The 19,200-nt window shown below is 38.6% G+C and overlaps 1 protein-coding gene across 1 annotated transcript; it reads left to right on the top strand.

Annotated features, from left to right (window-relative positions):
- Window positions 1-2,810: 2,810 nt before the first annotated feature.
- Window positions 2,811-17,926, top strand: FAM98A (family with sequence similarity 98, member A; the record flags this gene model as incomplete). The annotated part of the gene is made up of 7 exons (XM_009573550.1): window positions 2,811-2,976; window positions 4,569-4,703; window positions 7,494-7,678; window positions 10,106-10,186; window positions 11,482-11,598; window positions 14,336-14,503; window positions 16,039-17,926. Coding segments are annotated over 7 exons (1,611 nt in total), but the record flags the coding sequence as incomplete, so codon positions are not given.
- Window positions 17,927-19,200: the final 1,274 nt, after the last annotated feature.

Raw genomic sequence — 19,200 nt, 5'->3', positions numbered from 1 at the left:
GCAGGGCCGGTGTCCCCCCGCAGGGCCGCGGCCCAGGGCAGCACCTGGGGTGGTCCCTCTTCGTCGGAGCTGAGATGCCGGCCCCGTAGCGGGGCTGGTGCCGGTGCCGGCTGGGCTTGAGAAAAGCACCAAGCCACACAGGCAGTTTTTTAGCTGTACAGCCTTTGCGAACATCTTCCCTCTTCCTGCCTGCTGATCTCCCCGATTCTCGTGATGCCATCTCATCCCTGAGCCCTCTGTTCAATATAGCGGTCCTAGGCGGGGGTGGGGAGGGGGGAAAGAAACCTTTTAAGAGAAGTCAGCGGAAAGGAAAGCTTTTAGGCTTCATATTTAGTGAAAAATAGTAGGCAGCAAAAAAAATTGTAAACGACACAGTATTTTTTTTCCTTTACTTTCTTTTTTAATATAATATAACACAGGAAACTTTTGTTGTTTAAGCCTGTTACTCTGTCAGAGTCAGTAAAAGTCATATAAATATGAAAGAGCGAGCAAGGAGAACATGCTCTACTGTAAGCTTGTATGTCTGTAAACTGTTGAGAGTTCAGACAAGAGACAGTTACAATTTTACTGCTGCTGGTTCTATGCAAACAGCTGTATTTACTCACATTGGCCACATTCCCATAAATCACTTTGTGGCTAGAGTCATTATGCTCCAACAAGGATTATATTTCCAGGCTAAGTTGGTGATGATAGTTCCAAAGCTTGACAAATAGGCTTCTGTTTTGGCAGGTATTTTTCTGACTGAAATGTGAAAAGGTCTCTGCCATGATGCACATACCGTGATCGGCTTCTTTTTTTTGCCGTATGTTTAAAACGATATTACTGGCTTGAAGAATTTGTGATTTGCACTCGTTATCTGTGTAATTGTAGACAGAAAGTGTTGCTGTCGATTTCTGCCATAAATAAATAAAGCAAACAATGAAAGAAGATTAAAAAATAAGTCGTATCAACCAAGAACTGGCAACAGTGATTGAAAAGAAAGTTTGGAGGGCTCCAACAGTATTGGTAACAACTGGGAAAACTACTGCATGTGACTAAAGGACTTCTGTTTCCTTGTGTCTGGAAAGACTGGGGTGTTTGAGGTTTTAAGCTTTGGCAGTAGCTCCATGATGCTTCACAGCTCAACTTATTTTTTCTAACCAGATACTGAAAACATTTCTAGTATATTACTTGATTTTTTTTTTTTAATAGCATTGCACATCAAAGAGTTGTTTCTTTCCGGATTTGTGCTCAAGGTGCTTAAATAGTGGCCTCTTGCCTTGTAAGTCAGTTTGTTGAACTATTGAAAAAGCAAACAAACCAGACAGCATAATGCTACCAAAAGAGGAGCGTAGCTCTAGAACATGTGCCATTGGCAGCAATGGAAGGAAAAAGCTGCTTGCAGTCAGGAATCTGCAAGTTGGATTACTGGCCAATAGATGTGTAGCTGCAGTCATAGTTATCAGAGATAACACAGTCAAGATGTCATATCTGTCAAAGAATAATTCTAGAAAAGGGTTCTCTGATGTGACTAGTGACTTAAATCCAGATCCTGCCAAAGCAAAAGGCTTGTCATCACTGCCCTTCTACTTTGATCTATAACTGGATGTTTCTATTCTGAGTCCCAGATGTTCCTATACATGTGTAAGTTTGAAACCTCTGCGGGACGGGACTTAAACTTGCTCTAATTAGCCTGTTGGAATTGTCTGGCCTACTGTGGTAATGTAGTAGGGTTGTAATACATCAGATTACAGCTTCCCACCAGCTGCTAGTAGATTAACTCTGTCTTACTAATCAAGCTGCTCTGTGAGGTAAAAATTATTTTTGAGTGTGGCTTCTTCGTTTTGGTTGGATGAAGTAACAGGCTGTTACAAGTGAAGACCAAATCCTTTATATGTGATGTTAAGCACAAGAACAAAGTGTGGAGAATAACATCTTAATTTGCTCTTTGAGAGATTTTTTTACTTCTGAGGTTTGCCAAGAGTTGACTGGACTCACTGGGTTGCTGTGACATAGTGGGTGACTTTACCTGGAAGTTCGAAAGGGAGATTTTGGTTGATTATGATCACTCTGGGATGTCTTTCTGTTTTGGGTGCAGTATATCAGAATAATACTGTACATTTTTTCTTAAATAGTCTGGTAAGCTCTGACTTTGTGCTTCTACCTGGTTAGTAAAGCAGTCTTCTCCCTACTCTTCCTCCTCCCCCTGACAGAGTTTCAGTACACAAATGTCCTGAAAACTATGTCTTCTAAGACCTGATCTGTAGACTCACTAGGCCTGATTTTGGCTTATTTTGTTTATGCAAAGAACTAATTCCATTTATTGTGCCCATTTAAGAAGGTAATTTTTCAAAAGAGGATATTGTTTTGCAGATCACTTTTGTAACATTTGTATCGAAGGCTTTGTTTTGCATGGCAACCCTTTAATATATGATAGGAAACGACAGAAAAGATGCACTAGTTCAGCAGTAATTATTCAACATACTGTAAAACAGTACTCAAGAATGATATTTTGAAACTGCAGTTGCCCTAGATCGGTATATTGTAAATAACATCTTCAAGAGATAGAGGCAGAGAAGTTGCCGCTGTATGTGATAACATTCTCCAGGATGAAATCTTTGATGATGATATTTTGTGACACAGTCTCTTTGACAGTGCATGGAACTGCTGGATTTACTCAGATGTTTTCAATATGCTTTTTCTCATGGTTCAGTGCAGGAATCTGATCAGTTTAGATGTTCAGCATTGCAGATGTGATGAGGGTGTAGCTCTCAATATGTATACAGCATGAAATAAATTATCACAGAGGTAGCAAACGTTAATAAACTGCTTTTGTTTTACTTGTCAGTTACAAAGGTCCATTGTTAGATGACGGAGCGCTGGCTCAGGCGGTCTCTCGTGGAGCCAGTTCCCCTGAATTCACCAAACTCTGTGCTTGGTTGGTATCCGAGTTACGGCTATTCTGTAAGCTAGAAGAAAATGTGCAGGCAACTAACAGTAAGTAGCCATAAGTCTAGCACAAACGTGCACTTAATGTGTGTTCTTGCATGCCATAAAGATTTGGGCTGACCATTGCTAAATCTGTTGCACCAGAGAGTATCATCTGCACACTGTCAGGTTTGGATATTTTCCACCTCACACTTGCCTAATGAACAGCCAGTAGAATTTGAAATAATAGTGAGGATCAAACAGTCTGTCTTCTGAAATTAGCTTTTTCTTGTAATTGTTCAACCATAGAGTTTTTTAAAAGTTCTTGGATGATTTTAAGGAAACATTAGTGGGGTTTTTTTAATTAGATCATGAGAATACTTTTATTTCAACACTTCTGTTTGTAATTTTGATGTAAAGAATACCTGCTGTTCAAGGAAACATTCTCATGACCATAGTAACCATATTTTCTTGTTGTTGTTGGTTACCTTAACTCTGTGTTTACTGTGTATTTTTCCCTCTTTATGAAACACTCTGTGAGAAGGAGCCTGAAAAATGTTTGTTTATCGTTTTGTTGAGGAAGCAAACCTTAGTTCTCCAGAAATGCTATTTTCAGTCAACTAGTCATGACATTCTACAGATTAAATTGTTAAATTGGTATGATAACCTGTACTTCTGAATATCTAGTGTATTAACTCATAATGCCTTTATTAGCTTAACTTTCAATCTACTCAGTGGCCAAAGATTGCTGCCTTTCACCTCAACATCTGTTCTTTTCCTTTTTCTCTCTGTTTTTGACATGTCCATCTTTTCTTCTTTGAGTGTATTTGACTCCCTTTCTCTATAACAATACAGCATCTCACCTCTTCTGGTAGTATAACGTTCCTACTGTACATTTTGTGTAAAAATACAATCCAGCAGTATTCTAACACCTATTTCAAATTCTCTAGACACAGGCATAGAAACATTTTATCTGTAGTACCATCAAGTCCTACCTTAATTTTGTGTGACTTGAGTTTATAAATAAAAGACATTTTGGGTTGAAGTCCCTTTTCAAAAGAAGGAAAACTGTTACCTCTCATTTATCACTATTTTTTGCATAACTTGGCTTAACAAGTTCAGATTGGTTTCACTAATTTCTGACACAAATATCAGTCTAAGCTTTGGCTTACATGACTTAATTATTTTTAAAGGATATTGGTATGAAATAAGATCAATTGACAAATGCGAGCTTACAGGGAGAAGTAGTAAAAACATGAGAGCTCATAAACCATATTATTCATGACTTTATCAGAACTATCTAATACATTTGTAGTGGGAACAGTTAGTTGTTACGTAAAATACCCCTGTAAAATTTGTGATGTTTTTAACGTTGCTTTTCATTGTAGAAGTTGCCAGTGGCTGTCTGTTGTAGCTGAGAAAAGCTGTCACTGAAACATAATTTTACAATAATGAGGAATATCATGGCTTCAAATAGGTTGTGCTGTGTCTTTGAGAAACCCAAAGAACACGTTTGGCTTCCATTAAAAGCAGGGTTTTAATGTTAAATAGCAACTGGAGCAAAGCTTTTTTTTTTTTTTTTAAAAGAGCTAATTCATTCTAATCATAGCCAGACATACATATATTAGCTGTAAACAAATTATTATTCTTTTCCTTCTAAGGTCCAAACGAAGCAGAAGAATTTCAACTTGAAATGAGTGGGTTGCTGGCTGAAATGAACTGTCCGTATGCATCATTAACATCAGGGGATGTGACAAAACGCCTTCATAATCAAAAGAACTGTCTCTTGCTGCTTAGTAAGTTAAAAGGGTGCTTGCAAGCAAATCTGTTTTTGTGTGAAAATCAGTATTGTTTCTTATACTTAATGAGATACTGAGTTTTTTTCTGCAATGTATAAAAACAGTTACCTAAAATTATGAATTATTTTTTCCTGTAATTTACAGTGTCAGAATATTATACTTTTGGGTCTCGTAAACTTACCAGTCACTCTGTAGCCAGTGTATGATGGAAAATACTCTGAATATTAACCTTTTTCATGTTCACTAGCAAAAAGCCTGTGCTATTACTTCTGAAAAGGTCCTCTGAAGAGGGAGTAGTTTGAAGACTTCTGCCAAGGCTTAGCCACTGGACTTTGTTTAGAAGGGTTGTAAAAATGACTACTAACATCAAATGCATCATCAGTTTGGAGCCCCCACCATGATGACTTGCAAGGTGTAATAAGACTTGCATTTTCCTACACTCTGACAGCAGTTGGAATTGTTGTGAACAAGAGAAAGTGTTTTATCCCAACTCCCAGTTCTTTTGATCATCTCCCTTAGTAAATAGCTTCAATGTTGCTTTCTGCTGATTGAAAAGAAATTAGCAGTAGCAACGGTGATGTCTTGCCTTTACTTTTCCACCTAGCAGGTCTCAATACCTAAATAGGTTTTATTTCTGCCTAGGAAATGTTAGAGGAGAAGAAATGGTACTTAAATTTAGAAAAAGTGTGTGATGTTGATTCACATTTTAAAAAAAAAGATTTTTACAAGTGTCAGAGTTAGAAATTGTAATACTAATTTTAATCTGATCTTAAATTCCACATAAATTCATGTTTTCTTTGCTTCCTCAATTGCTGCTCATTCTTTAACTTTTCAAAACAGAAATTTAGTTCTGCCCTCAGCTGAGATGTAAGAAATGAATTACAGAGTAGGTTCCTGTGTTTCAATAGTAGGAGAAAGATGAGTAGTAAGATTTAATCTGAATTTGTTTTGATAGTATGTTCAAAAATGTAAGATGAAGTGAGGTAATTATTGCATTTAAAAAATTTTGTACTCAGACAATCTGCCCTTCAGCTTATTCTCTGTAAGCCAAGGCATTCAGTAAATTTGGCTTGTCAGTGACACACAGATGATCCCAGAGGTCCTCTGTGATGTACGTTTTGGTGATATAAGGCCTAAAGCTTTTGCATAGCTTTCTTTACCTACATTAAGCTAACTTATTAGGTATCCTGTTGTATGTGAGCCATAAACCCAGATTTTTTCAGGAAAAACAGAATAACCCTCTTTAATGGAATGCCAGGGTATTTTACATTTTAACAAAATGCAGCACAGTTTATATCAATTGGAAGATGTAGCAGTATTTCAGGGAGAGGAAAGCACTAAATAAACGTAAGTAGTTAGGATTGTCTTGGTGTGCAGCATCACTAGAATACAATATTAAGTACTGGCATCTTCAAAAAATAAAAAGTACAAGAGTTTCAGGTTGGTTCAGAAAATTCTTCAAAAAAGAATCACTATCTGGAGAATGTTTATGTCTTACAGTGATAGACTTAAAAATTTCAGTCTTTGTCAGAAGAGGTTGATGTGATCTCTGAATTCTTGAAACAAAATTCTGCTGCTAGTTTCTTTTTTCAGGAGGTCCTAATGTGGTGTAAATTATTGAAAGTTGAATACAAGAAAAATCTGTATAAAGTACCATTGAAAGAACTTACAAAGAATTATTCACTGCTTTATGTATTTTAAGAATTTTATAATTTATAAGGTGTTCTGTGTCTTTAGCAGAAGACATTCTAGAGATTTAGAAGAAATTCTAGAGATCATTAAAATGCTTTGTTCTTTTCTTAATCTTTTGATCTGTCCCAATTTTATAGGTAGTAAGCTGCTTTTGTATAGCCATGGGTTTACATCCTCGCTCACAAGTCTGTCTTTATCAGTGCAGTATCTATTTTTCAATCCTTATTTTTAGAAATAATTATTTACGTTACTGTTACGGTCAGCCAGTATGATTCATGATAAAAGTATTGTTAAACCTGTGCATTTTTTCCAAATGAAACTTTAAAGTTGTAACAATTGCAAGCAAAGGCTGTGCGCTAAACTTACATCACTGTCACCTACACCTAGTGCTGAAATTTTGGATGTAGACCGTGTTCAGAAATTATGTGATTTTAATATTTTGTTTGTTTGTTTGATAAAGGAGTTATAATGTGTTGGTAGGCTCTTGCAGTTCTGATATTGAAGAGCACTGCAGGCATTCTAGTTTCTATCTCATCAGTTACTGCCTGCCTTTCTGGAATTATTATAAACCTGAATTCTCAATAGGACTTTTAAAAGTGGGGTTATTTTTCCACTCTGCATCTTGCCTGGAGAAGTAGAGGAGATTCGTCCAACATTTCACTTCTCTCTACTAATTTCCTTGCTTTGTTTTCTAGCACTCAAGGAGTGCTTGCTTGTCTAGCTTAAAGTGCATGTCCCAGTCCCTCATCCTGCTTATTTCCATGTTCCTAGTCTCCTGTCTTTGCTGGGCAAAGCCTGAAGGAAAAGAACTGCGCTCTGTTGAACTCTGTGATTAATACCTGCTGGAATCATAGGGATTTTTTCAGGCTTTAATTGGTTGTACTAAACCTTTCCCCTGTTTGTTGTGTTTCTAGCATTGGGCTCAGTGATAATTAGAAATATGAGCGTTCCGTGGATACCAAAATTATAGCCCTAACTCTTTCTAAAACAGTCAATTTGCACATTTGTTGGTTGTAAGCACTTGAGTTCTCACTGGTTCTAAAATAATTTAACTCGGCTATATCTGATGCTGAAATCTAATTTTTCTTACCCCAGCATACCTCATCTCAGAACTGGAAGCTGCCAGAATGCTGTGTGTGAACGCCCCTCCTAAAAAAGCACAGGAAGGAGGTGGCAGTGAAGTCTTTCAGGAGCTAAAAGGCATTTGTATTGCTTTAGGCATGTCCAAGCCTCCAGCCAACATAACGATGTTCCAGTTCTTCAGTGGAATTGAAAAAAAAGTAAGATTCAAAGGAACAAAACTAGAGTATTTATGATGTTACTATTTTGATGGAAAATAGTTCTGCTACCAGGGAGAGATTTGCCTCATGTGAAACTCCAGTGTTTGAATTGTGAAGGAGAGTTAACATGGTTTACTGAGTATGCCAAGAATCAGGATTTTGAAAATGAATTTAAAGGCTTTTTCCACGCCAAGGCACGAGGTCAGGGACTACTGCTATCATTGCCTTACTGGGTGAGGTATTTCTTACTCTGCTCTAGGTTTTAATGTCATCACCTGTTGCAGGAGACATGGAAAATGCTGAGCTTCGGCCTCAGAAGGAACATTAAGGAGAAATGTATTCCAAGAAATACACCTAAACAAATTTTTACAGGAACCTACTGTTTTAAAAATGTTTAGGTTAAAAGGTGTTGCAACTAAAGTCAAATTTACACCTTTTCCCTAAGGCTTCATCAGTTCTTGTGGTTCCATTTATTTTTGTTCCTTTACATGTATGTGTTCTCCAGGTTGATGTTGGTTTTTTTTAAGAAATTTACTTTTGTTTGAGTAATTTTTATAAAGCAGAGAAATGAAGTGGAATGGACTGTCCAGTGCACAGACCAAAGGTGGGGGACAGAAAGTTTTTAAGTTACATTCAGTAACTTAACTTGCAGGATAGGGGAGAGCAGAACAGCAGAAGAGAACCTTTGTGAACTTTAAAGAACAGATATGATTACAAAGCTCCCCAGAATACTTTCAGAGAAGTTTTTTGACTAACCTTTTAGTTGCATTGTACTTAAATCCAAGCAACTGAAAATAATGCTTCATTTCTTTGCAAGAGATCAGTTGGGATTGACCTGTTTAAGAAGAGGAGGATGGTTTTCAGCAGAAGTCCGAGGTGTAGAATGGAAGCAGTTTGTTTTCTGTTTTTGGCGTTGTCATGGGCATTAAATAGTTAGATACATAAGAAATGTGTGCTTCCATTTTCTATAAAAGGTAGAAAATATTAATAACAATGAACAATGCTAGCAAGCTTTGCTGGTGAAAAAGACTATAAAAATACAGACTAGAAAGTAGATCAAAATCTTTTTAATCTGGGAATTCTGTTATGTTTTACTAATTGACTTTTCTTTTACATTGTCTTGCTTTAAAGTTAAACTTGCATACACCTTGCAGTATCATTAAGGTTAAATGAGTATTATCTCATTGATTTATATCCATAGGTGGTTATACTAAAAAAAAAAGTGAGCAGTCCTTATAGCATAATAAAATATATCAGGAATTTCTAACCTACAGAACTTTTTAGAAATCACAGATCGCTGTGGGGCTTACAGTCCAAACACTTCAGATGTTGGTAGTATTTGAGAAGGAGAAAGTAAAGCTGACTAATAACTGAAAAACTTATTTCACTTTGTAAATGAAAATACATCACAAAGTTGAGCAAAATGTGAAAACTTAAATAACATAAAGTGAAGATTTTACTCTTGACTGTAAGATGATAGTTATAACAAGAGATCACCCTAGAGTTTTCTTCTTTTTAAAAAGTGAGTCTTAGAATGGCAATATTCTGATCTAGCATGTGAAAATCAAGGTACCTTTTTCTTTGCACATACATAATACAGTTTGGAGTAGGATCTTTGTAAAATTGACTCTCTTTGTTAATGATCCACCACATTAAAAAAAGAAACTGCTGATACTTCAATGAACTGCTACTTCTGCTATTCCTAAAGCACTTGGTTTTAAAATCTTCGAGTTAAACAAATTGGGCTCAGCACCTTTGGAAAACCAGGTCACTGAATGTGTTAAATCAACTGCTGGAATGAACAGCCAAGGAAGTTGAAAAATGTCATTTGCAGCAGTGGAAAAGTGAAGTTTCATAACTCCAGCCTGCTTTGATCCAAGTTTTTGTCGCTGCTGCTCTGTTTCTTCCTTCTGAAGTCCTCAGAAATTTTGAGATGGGAAAGATAACCTAAGTTGTGCTCAAACTTTTAAAATGCAAATTAAATTTAAATTTTTATATTGAAGATTTTCTCCTTTTGATTTTAAAGAGGGGTCCTTCTTTAGGTGGTGTTATATTTCATATAGTCTTAATACAACCTTTTTGATACAAGTGTGGGTTTTTTTTCTGAATTAAAGAGATGATGTGTAGAATAATCCCTCTGTCTTCAAGGGGAGCTTTACCTCGTGGAATCTTTTTATTTTAACTGTAGATCTACTGTATAGTCCCTTTTCTTAAGTTTTAAATAATTATAGCCGAGACTACCAGAAATACAAAAATAGTTGCTTTCCAAAAGAGGTGTGCTTGGTTCTCTGTCCCAGAGAAAACAACTTGATATTGGAGGTTGTTTTGTCATGCCTATGACTGTCCAAGAGTCCTCTCCTGTAATTTGAATCTTAAAAAGCTCATTTTTTTTAGCCAATGCTTATATTTTTATATGTCTCCTGACAGCTGAAGGAAACCCTAGCAAAGGTTCCACCTAATCATGTTGGAAAACCTTTATTGAAGAAACAACTGGGACCAGCTCACTGGGTAAGTAGTTGCAGGTATTGGAGCCCATTTCCCTTTTTCAGGTATATAAAGTATTGATCTTGATTCTGTGTGTAACGTTGCACAATTATTTTTGTCATCTCTTTCTGAAGATGAGAAGACAATTTCTTGCAGTATTTTACATATACATTGGTAGAATAAATGTTCAGCAACTGGTACGATCTTAGGCTTATGAATCTGTATGTCCAGATGCTGGCAAAAGTTTTCCAAAGTAAAGGAGATTTACAGTGGTGGTGCTGACCGGCATGCTTGTGCAATAGCTTAAGCCTTCCTCTCCTGGCCCTTGCCAGCACTGTCTGTGTGACCTAGCCTTGCTGAGATGGTGTCACATCCCCTCCTATGGCTTCTTTCTAGCTAACCTGTGGGTCTTCCCATCATTTCCTCCTCTCTTTCTGTCCTGCTGGAGTAGTCTACTTCCTTCATAGCCTCTTCTCCAAGAAGCAGTGGGTGTGCAGGTGGAAGCTGGGAGAGGCTGTACACCCAGCACCAGAGCCACAATCATCTCCAGCTGGGTTTTGTCACCTGCTGTTCTAGAAGGATGGTGCCTGGGTTAGATACTGTTGCTGCACCAGCACAAAGCTATGGCTACTGCTGCAAGGCTGCGAGTCTCTCTTGTGTCTCTTGCTTAAGGTTGAAGCTCATCTACTCCCAACAGTCTGCTTCCTTCAATGCTTGCATTGTTGAGGCTGAAAGTGGGGCCCACTGCCCTCCTCCGGGCAGGCTTCAGTCAATACATAAGTCATTTCCTTAGTGGTGCATATCTCAACTGTTGCTCTGACTAGACCACTGTCTGCTACCAGGTGTGTTTCTAGTGATGGCTTTTCCCCATAGGGCACTTTGTTGTCTTGACTGTATGCAGATTGTGCTTTAATCAAGATCCTCTTACAGTACTTTACTTAGTTTTAGTCCTCTATCTTTGCTTTATCTTTGTCCTTAAGCTTACTACTTTTTAAGAAGGCAAGGACACTCTGGTCCCTAGGACTTACATATGTCCTTGCATCTCCTTCAGCTTGTTGCATGTACTATTTTCTCACTTTTGCTTCTCTGTCGTGGTGGGTGTTGGGAAATGCTGAGGACAACAGAGCCTTCAAAGCCTTCAGGAAAATAGTGCCAGCAAGCATAGCTTGCTGTGGGCCCATTTGACAAGGTAGATAATTGCGGATTTAAGCCCTGCTTAATATGTCTGTGTGTCTTATTCTCTTCCATCCACATAGTTTATTATCTTAAGTAGAGACACTTTATAATCTATAGGTTATGTTTGCAAATTTTTGTTTCAGGAAAAAATTGAAGCAATTAATCAAGCCATAGTCAACGAATACGAAGTCCGAAGAAAACTGTTAGTCAAACGTTTGGATGTTACTGTGCAGTCCTTTGGCTGGTCAGATAGAGCTAAGGTACAAACAACTTGCTGTGAAGTCCTGGTTGATGGTAATGCTTTATAATAAGTATCTCTGGAAAACTTCTTTATTGTTTCATCCTCCATGAGTAAGAAATAACCACAGGAGCTGTCTGATTTTGGTTTGAGTTTCTGAAGCAGTTTATGACAATGTAAGATGACTAAAAAAATTTTACTTAAAACTGATTTGTTGGATTTTAAAATAATATGTAAAATGAGAAGATAGACTGTGTGTAACTATACACCAAAGCCAAAACATACAGTTAAACAGGCCACTAGAAAAAAATAGTAAGAGGAGATTACTGATCCAACCATTTACCTTCAGAGTGCCATAATGTGAATCATTAAGTGCTGTGTCTGTGTGATGGTAGAAAAGCATCTTCCTGTTGACCATCCCTTAACTTACTTTGTGCTGTCCACAGTGATCAGATTTCCTTAACTCAAAGTGTGTCTGCAAGCACAGCTCCACAGATGCACATGAGAAAAGCTACTAAGGCACTACTTGTTCTTACCTCATAGACAGGGTAATATTTTATGTGCTTCTTTTGTCTTTGAACCGTGAAAGTGGCTGTGACATGACGTCTGTACTCTCTGAGTATGTGATACATATTCTGCTTTTAAAAACAATTACATGGTTTCCCTGTTTCATATATTTCATAACGAAAAAGGAATAACAAGATTTAAAAAATAGTACATATAACTTGTTTTCTAGGACTAAACCAGATCTGCTAACATGCTGTTAATTATGCTGCTGGCAGTGTTTGAGACTGAGTTATTACTGATAAACTGTGACACATGAATCATCAAGTGTGTTTTCTTGATAAATGATTTATTCAAAAAGCAACTGTATTGTAATAATAAACTGTGATGTCTCCCCTTTTCTGTTTCGTCACCTGGGCAGGACTTCTACTGGTGTCCTATCTCTTAAACCTCGTATTCTTCAGGTTTTTTAGTAGATGACTGAAGAACTATCTGATTGTTTGAATATTTTAATAGTGAATGAAAATGGGTAGAAGTATGGATTAGGTTAAAAACCAGGGACTTCTAGTTGTGTTATAGCTTTGGCATCCAAATCCACGTTTGTTCTTTTTTTCTGGGAGAATTCTCAGATGTTTTTGAACTTGTCTCGCTATATGAAATCCTTTCACAAAAAACCACAAATTGTATATATGATATTGATATCTATTGAAATGCAAATCCTAAATTTTTTAGGACCATAACAATACGAAATTGGAGAATGTGGCTATAGTATTCCAGACATGCAATATAGTTTGTTTTAACAGTAACTTTTAGCAATGCTTTAGTACATGATGGTAATTTATATTTTTTTATTTTAAAATTTGAGAAGCATCAGAATACAGTAGTATAACTAAATAGTTACTTCTCCAGATAGTAGAAACACCAGTAAAAACTTTATTATTAGGGTTTTTTTAAGATCAAAAATTTCAAGTTTCACCTAAAAGAATAATATCATAGCACCAAAATACTGTGCTCAGAGCTCAGTCAAGCATGCCAGGGAAAAACATACTACTGCTCTGGTGAATACTGTTGCTTCTCATGTCTTTAGTCAGCATCAGGTAAATGATGTGCATATTTTCCGTCATTTTGAATAAACCCTGTTCAACTTGTAATATAAAAGTAGAAGCTTTTGGTTCTAAAAACTTAGCACTGAGTCACTTGGAAATACATACTCTCGATTATTCCCAGTTCCAGTTTTCTGCTTTTAGATGAAAAATAGGATTTTAGGATTTTAAAATTTGCTCCTAAGTTCTTGCCCTGTCAAGAGATTTGTTGGACAACCTGGTTTGCCTGTCCCCAGTGCTGTCATCTGGGATCCAGACAAAAAGCAGCCCTTTTGTCTGTGTGCAGATTGCAATCTGGTTTATCCTAACCGCATCACACATTATACTCTGTTGATAACTGAAGATAGATGTAACTCATGTATTAACTCATGGCTGGTAGCACAGATTTCTGTTGTGTCTGTCAGTTGGAAAGCTGCTGTCATACTTTTAAGGTGTTCAAAAAAGCCAGTATGGTTAATGCCAAAAGGCAGCAGAGGAAGAGAGATTGCATACAAGGCAAAGTTGACGTGTAGAATCTCATTTCTAGCTTGGGCACTAGGTATGCGAGACAAAGGACTAAATTAGAACAAGCACTTCGGAGCTTTAGTTCTGCCAGTACTTCTTGATGGCTTGCCCTTGTGAAGAAGCTGACTGGCATGAAGAGTGTGAAAGAGTTAACACAGCCTTTTTCTGCTGATACAGTGTTGGAGATAAGGTGATGCTAGCCCTACTGGAATGGGTGTGGGTCAGGGTGCAGGCACAGAAGGAGGTCTGGAGGCTGGACACAGACCAGCGTTTCACTTTCAGTATCTTTTAGACATTAGCAGTAATTCATATGACTATATGACACGCTTCTATTCTGTGTTTGACTGCCTGGAAGTACTACAGTCTGCATGTATATATTGTTAATCTTAAAATTGTCAGAAAATCAGTGTCATGTCAGTTCAGTCAGAATAGTGTTTCCTATATTACTTAAGAAATTAATTTGACAAATGCTAGCTTTGTTGCAGTGATTCTTAGTTACAAAGTGGTTCTCACTGTTTTTATATTAATTTTTACTCTATTTGCAGTAGTGTCTTGTTCTTCAGTGTTGATTTGATTCTTTTGGTGAGGTGTCCCATTGCTTTCTTATTACTTTAGCTGACTGGGTTTTGTTTTTCTTCTCTCCAACAGAGTCAAACAGAAAAACTGGCTAAAGTCTACCAGCCAAAACGTGCCCTCTTATCTACTAAGTGCACTATTTCCGTTGCAAATCTCTTGGCAGCTCGGCAGGATCTGTCAAAGATAATGAGAACAAGCAGTGGGTCCATCCGAGAGAAGACTGCATGTGCCATTAATAAGGTACCTTTGGTGACAAATGGCTTGTTCTGTTATGAATATTTGAGTAACTTGAATGTAGTAATAAATCCAGCTTTTTTAGGATTGTAAGTGGAATTTGGAAATAAAGGATAAGAAACTTGGTGTTTATGTACTCTAGATTATGCATCAGTGCATTATGGGAACTGCAATTTCACCTGTTTAGGTGTGCCTTCTTAGGGGCAGTAAAAAATTGCTGAAATATCTTTGATTACTTTCAGTGGGAGTAGGCCTGCTTGTCTTATCAGAATTACTGATGTCATCACACTGCTGCTACCTAATTCTGTCACCGTGTCTAAAATAACACATACGCAGTAACCGTGTTTCTGGTCTATGTAAATAGAATGTATTAAGATCACAAAGCAAGGATCTCACAGGTTAGGTTATAGTCAAGTGTGTAGTTTTAGCAATAACATAGTAGGAATACAATTTAGACTAAGCAATTTCCCTTGTTGAAAAATTATTTTACAGGAGTAATAGGCTCGCAAAAGTACTGAACTGAAATGTGCTGAACTTGAAGCTCAGTAGCTATGTACAGCAGTGTACTTCGTACTTTAAAACTTGTGGGTGTACATGCATGCTTTTCTCCATATTGGGTACCAATTGTATTTCAGGTAATAATCTAATTCATTTAGAATGGAATGGTGGTCTGCTGATTTGACCACCACCCCTCCACCCCAAATAATTTTTACACCTTTTTAGTTAATTGGAGTGTGGAATTAAAAGAAATTAAGTAGGAAGACAGGTGTGACTAACATACGTATGTTTTACTAGAAATGCAGTACTGCCCTGCTGCTGATCCATATCCTGTTAACATATCTCCATTATCAATAGTAAATGTTTTCCAAGACAGTAACACAAAGTAACAAAGTAACCTGCTTCTATTTAAGTTTTTCTGTTATGTCACTTTAAAACTTGAAGCAATGCAAGTGTCCTGTCCCATTTTAAGTCTTGCTAAATTCTTAATGTCACAGCATCCTTGGACAGCTAAAGACCTTCTAGAGTCTTGCTCAACTCTGGTCAGCATTGTCTGACACCTGTTCGTTGGTGTGCAAGTTTGTCTGTGTGTGTCCTTACTGAAAAATAAAAATCTTTGTGCTTGGTTTACAAAAGATAACATCTTAGCCAATGGCTTCTACAGCAATTCAGAGCGCTATTTAGGAGAGAGACTGTGTTGCACTGTACTTGTGGTTGTTTGAGATTAGCAGTCTGCGCCAGTAGATAGTTTAGTGAAAGACTGTATTGATTCTGCCTCTACTGGTGTGCCTGCTGTTTGAACAAAAAATCCAGGTCTCCAGACGTGCCTGTTAACAGGGCTTGGAGTATTCAGTAGTCCCTGTTTAATTTTTATTAATTGGAGACAAAGGTCTGTCATATTCAAATATACAAAAGTTTACCTTGATAAAATCCTCTAGGTGTAAGAACCCTTGAGCGGCTGCTGTTTGTGGTGTGTATCAGTAAGTATGACTCTTCTGTGAGGTGTTACAACTCCTACAGCAGTTCTCCCTTTCCCTTTGCAGGTGCTAATGGGCAGAGTGCCTGACAGAGGAGGAAGGCCCAATGAAATTGAACCGCCACCTCCTGAGATGCCACCATGGCAGAAAAGACCAGAGGCTGGTCCGCAACAAGGTGGCGGCAGAGGAGGAAGAGGGGGCTACGAATCCTCATATGGAGGGCGAGGAGGTTATGACCATGGGGGTCACGACCGAGGAGGAAGAGGAGGCTATGACTCATCATACGGAGGGCGAGGAGGTCACGAACAAGGAAGCCATGATCGAGGGGGACGTGGAGGACGTGGTGGTTATGATCATGGAGGCAGAGGAGGTGGAAGAGGAAACAAGCTTCAGGGAGGTTGGACAGATGGCGGAGGTGGTGGCTACCAGGATGGCAGCTACAGGGAGAGCAACTACAGAGATGCAGGTTTTCAAACGGGTGGCTACCACGGTGGTGGTGGCGGCGGTGGCTACCAAGGAGGAGGCTATGGTGGCTACCAGTCGTCTTCATATTCAGGAAGTAGCTACCAAGGGGGTGGTGGCGGTGGCTACCAGCAAGAAAACAGATACCAAGATGGTGGGTCCCACAGTGACCGAGGGGGTGGGCGTGGCGGAGGGAGGGGTGGCCGTGGCAGTCGCGGTGGCCGTGGAGGTCAAGGAGGAGGCTGGGGAGGCAGAGGTGGACAGAACTTTAATCAAGGAGGGCAGTTTGAGCAGCACTTCCAGCATGGAGGTTATCAGTATAATCAATCTGGCTTTGGACAAGGAAGACACTTCACAAGCTGAGGCTGCTAAAAACGTTTGCTTCAGCAGAGCTCACGTAGTAGAAATCTGGTTTCAGAGGCCTGGCTTAATCGCTGCTTGAATTAGTAGAGGTTTGTACATGGCAGGTAGAATCTCTTTGGGTGGGATGTTTTGCACTGAGCAAAGTACAACTTTCTGTAGACCTCTCCTCCCCCCCACCCCCCAACCTGTCTGCATTAAATGGTTCATCACTACCCACTGCACCCTAAACATCAAATAATAGCCATGCTTTTTAGAGGTTGGACTATTTCCCTCTGCTCAAATCACTTCTGTTCTGAAACTACCTGCTGTGTTTGCCTTCTGCTTTGATTTAGAGAAATATCAAGACCTGATTGGTCAAATTTGTCTTACTATAATACACAATAGAACTTCAGCATTTTTCCCCCTAATTATTGTTCAATTACATGTTCTAAAACCAGTTCTGAGTATTGCTTTTTGGCTTGCTGGCCACTCGTTTTAGTCACGAAGATGTTACACACACATGCGTGCATGCACAGTGAACTCCCTCTGACAAACAGGTTTATTGTCTATTATGTGAGCTCTACTGTGGATGCCATGTTCGGTAGCCTTATTTCCTGCTAAACAGAGTTTTCCCACCTGCTCAACAGTGAAGACTGCGCCAAAATCTGCAAAGATCATTTAAAACTAAGCTAAATTGTGAACCAATAGTGTGTGTAGGCCTGTAGTTAGGTGTAGCAATTCAAACTGACCTGCATCCATCCAAAACAAGTTGCTCCTTCTCCAAACGTAATTTTTACTTGAAATCAGCTAGAAGAAATGACAAACTGAAATTTATTTTATCTGCAAGTTAATACCACTGGCTCAGCAAATCTAGGGCAATTTGTTTTGGAGGTTGTCTTTTTAAAGAAATGCACTACGGCCTGGGAAGATTAGTTCCTGCCTGGAGGAAGCCCTTTTATTATTGCTGCAGAAAACAAAGCCTGGCTGAGTTTGATGTTCTAATGTTTTTGTGTTTTTTTTTCTTTACTGAAAGCCACATAATGCTTCTTGCTGGGTTTTTTGTGTACATAAACATTGTCAAGCTGTGAAAGAAAATGGCTGAAGGTGTGCTGTTGTATAAAAGGTGAGCAATAAAAGTATCTGTATGTTCCCTTTGCTTTAGTTTCTTTTCCTTCTTGGTAGTAAAAAGGAAGGAAGTAGCTGGGAATTCATGAGGATTTCTGTCTGCTTCATCTATTTTACATTTTAATCGCTATTTTAGATGTTCTAGTCATCCCAGCTGTACTGTGCATTCTGCCTCCTGAGAAGCTGTCAGAACAGGTGCGGACAGGAGGAATTGATCTTCAGTTGCTCTGAGTTTTGTTCTATTCCTCCCTCTGAACTGGCGTAGCAGCACGTAGTATTTTCTCTTGGGGGTCGCCGTGTAAAGTTATTCTTAAGCTGTGTGAGCACCCGTCTCCCAGGTTATGCTCCTGCATGCCATGTGAACATGGTATGCTGCCTCTGGGAACTCTCCTGATGTTCTCTAGCTTTGTGGAAAATGTAGGTTCCTGCTATTGTGCTCAGATCACTGTAGCAGAGGGTATGCTGATTGCAGCCTCTGGCTACCTGAAGTGCCCTTGGGGCTGAATCCAGGTTGATGGAGGCAGGAGGAGTTCCTTGGATTACAGAAATAACACGAGCATTTTAGGGAATCTGTGTAACGCTGGTTTTGCTGTAATTCAAGCTAATCTTGTAAATAAGCTGATAAACATTGTTTAGAACTGATTTCCCTGTATTTCATGCCATGATCAACCTGAAAATCTCCTGTTTAATTTATTGCGGCCACTAGGTGCTGCTAGTGATTCACAGGTTGGAGGCGAAGGTCTCTGTGAAGGGCACTTGGGAATCTGACTTAATGTCTCTTCTATTTTTTTAATGTTTAAAAAAAATGTAACAAGCCTGAGGAGGGAGAAGTTTTCCATATTGAATCCAATATGGATTGGTCACCGATACAGATCTATCTCAGCATAATACAGTTCAAATTATGATCAACTAAAAATGAATGTTGCTGCTCAAAGGTATTGATGGTTTCTTACAGTGGGATGCTCCAGAGAAGATATCTCCCTTGCGTGTCGTGAGCATTAGCTGGTGACTAGCTGCATTAATGCAAAAATAATTAGTGTTTTTTTAAGAATTAAGATTCCTACAGGTGGGTCAATCCTGGACTGGTAAAGGTAGAGAGACTGACAGAGTTAAAGAGCTTTTTGCTGGAAATGTAATGTCTTCAATTTGACAGCTTCTGGTTTTTTTCACACCGCTTCACACTGTAAAGAGGCTGGTGTTTTCTGTCAGCACATTCGAGTGCTGCAAACTTGTTCCTAGCAAGAGGGAACCCAGGAGGCTCTTCAGAGAGCCTCTGGTTGAGTTGCATTAGCACCTTCA

Source organism: Fulmarus glacialis, unplaced genomic scaffold (genome assembly GCF_000690835.1).
Source record: "Fulmarus glacialis isolate BGI_N327 unplaced genomic scaffold, ASM69083v1 scaffold30402, whole genome shotgun sequence".
In the NCBI taxonomy this organism is placed as follows: domain Eukaryota; kingdom Metazoa; phylum Chordata; class Aves; order Procellariiformes; family Procellariidae; genus Fulmarus; species Fulmarus glacialis.
The sequence above is the reverse complement of the archived record's forward strand: the minus strand, read 5'-3'. Positions and strand labels throughout refer to the sequence as shown.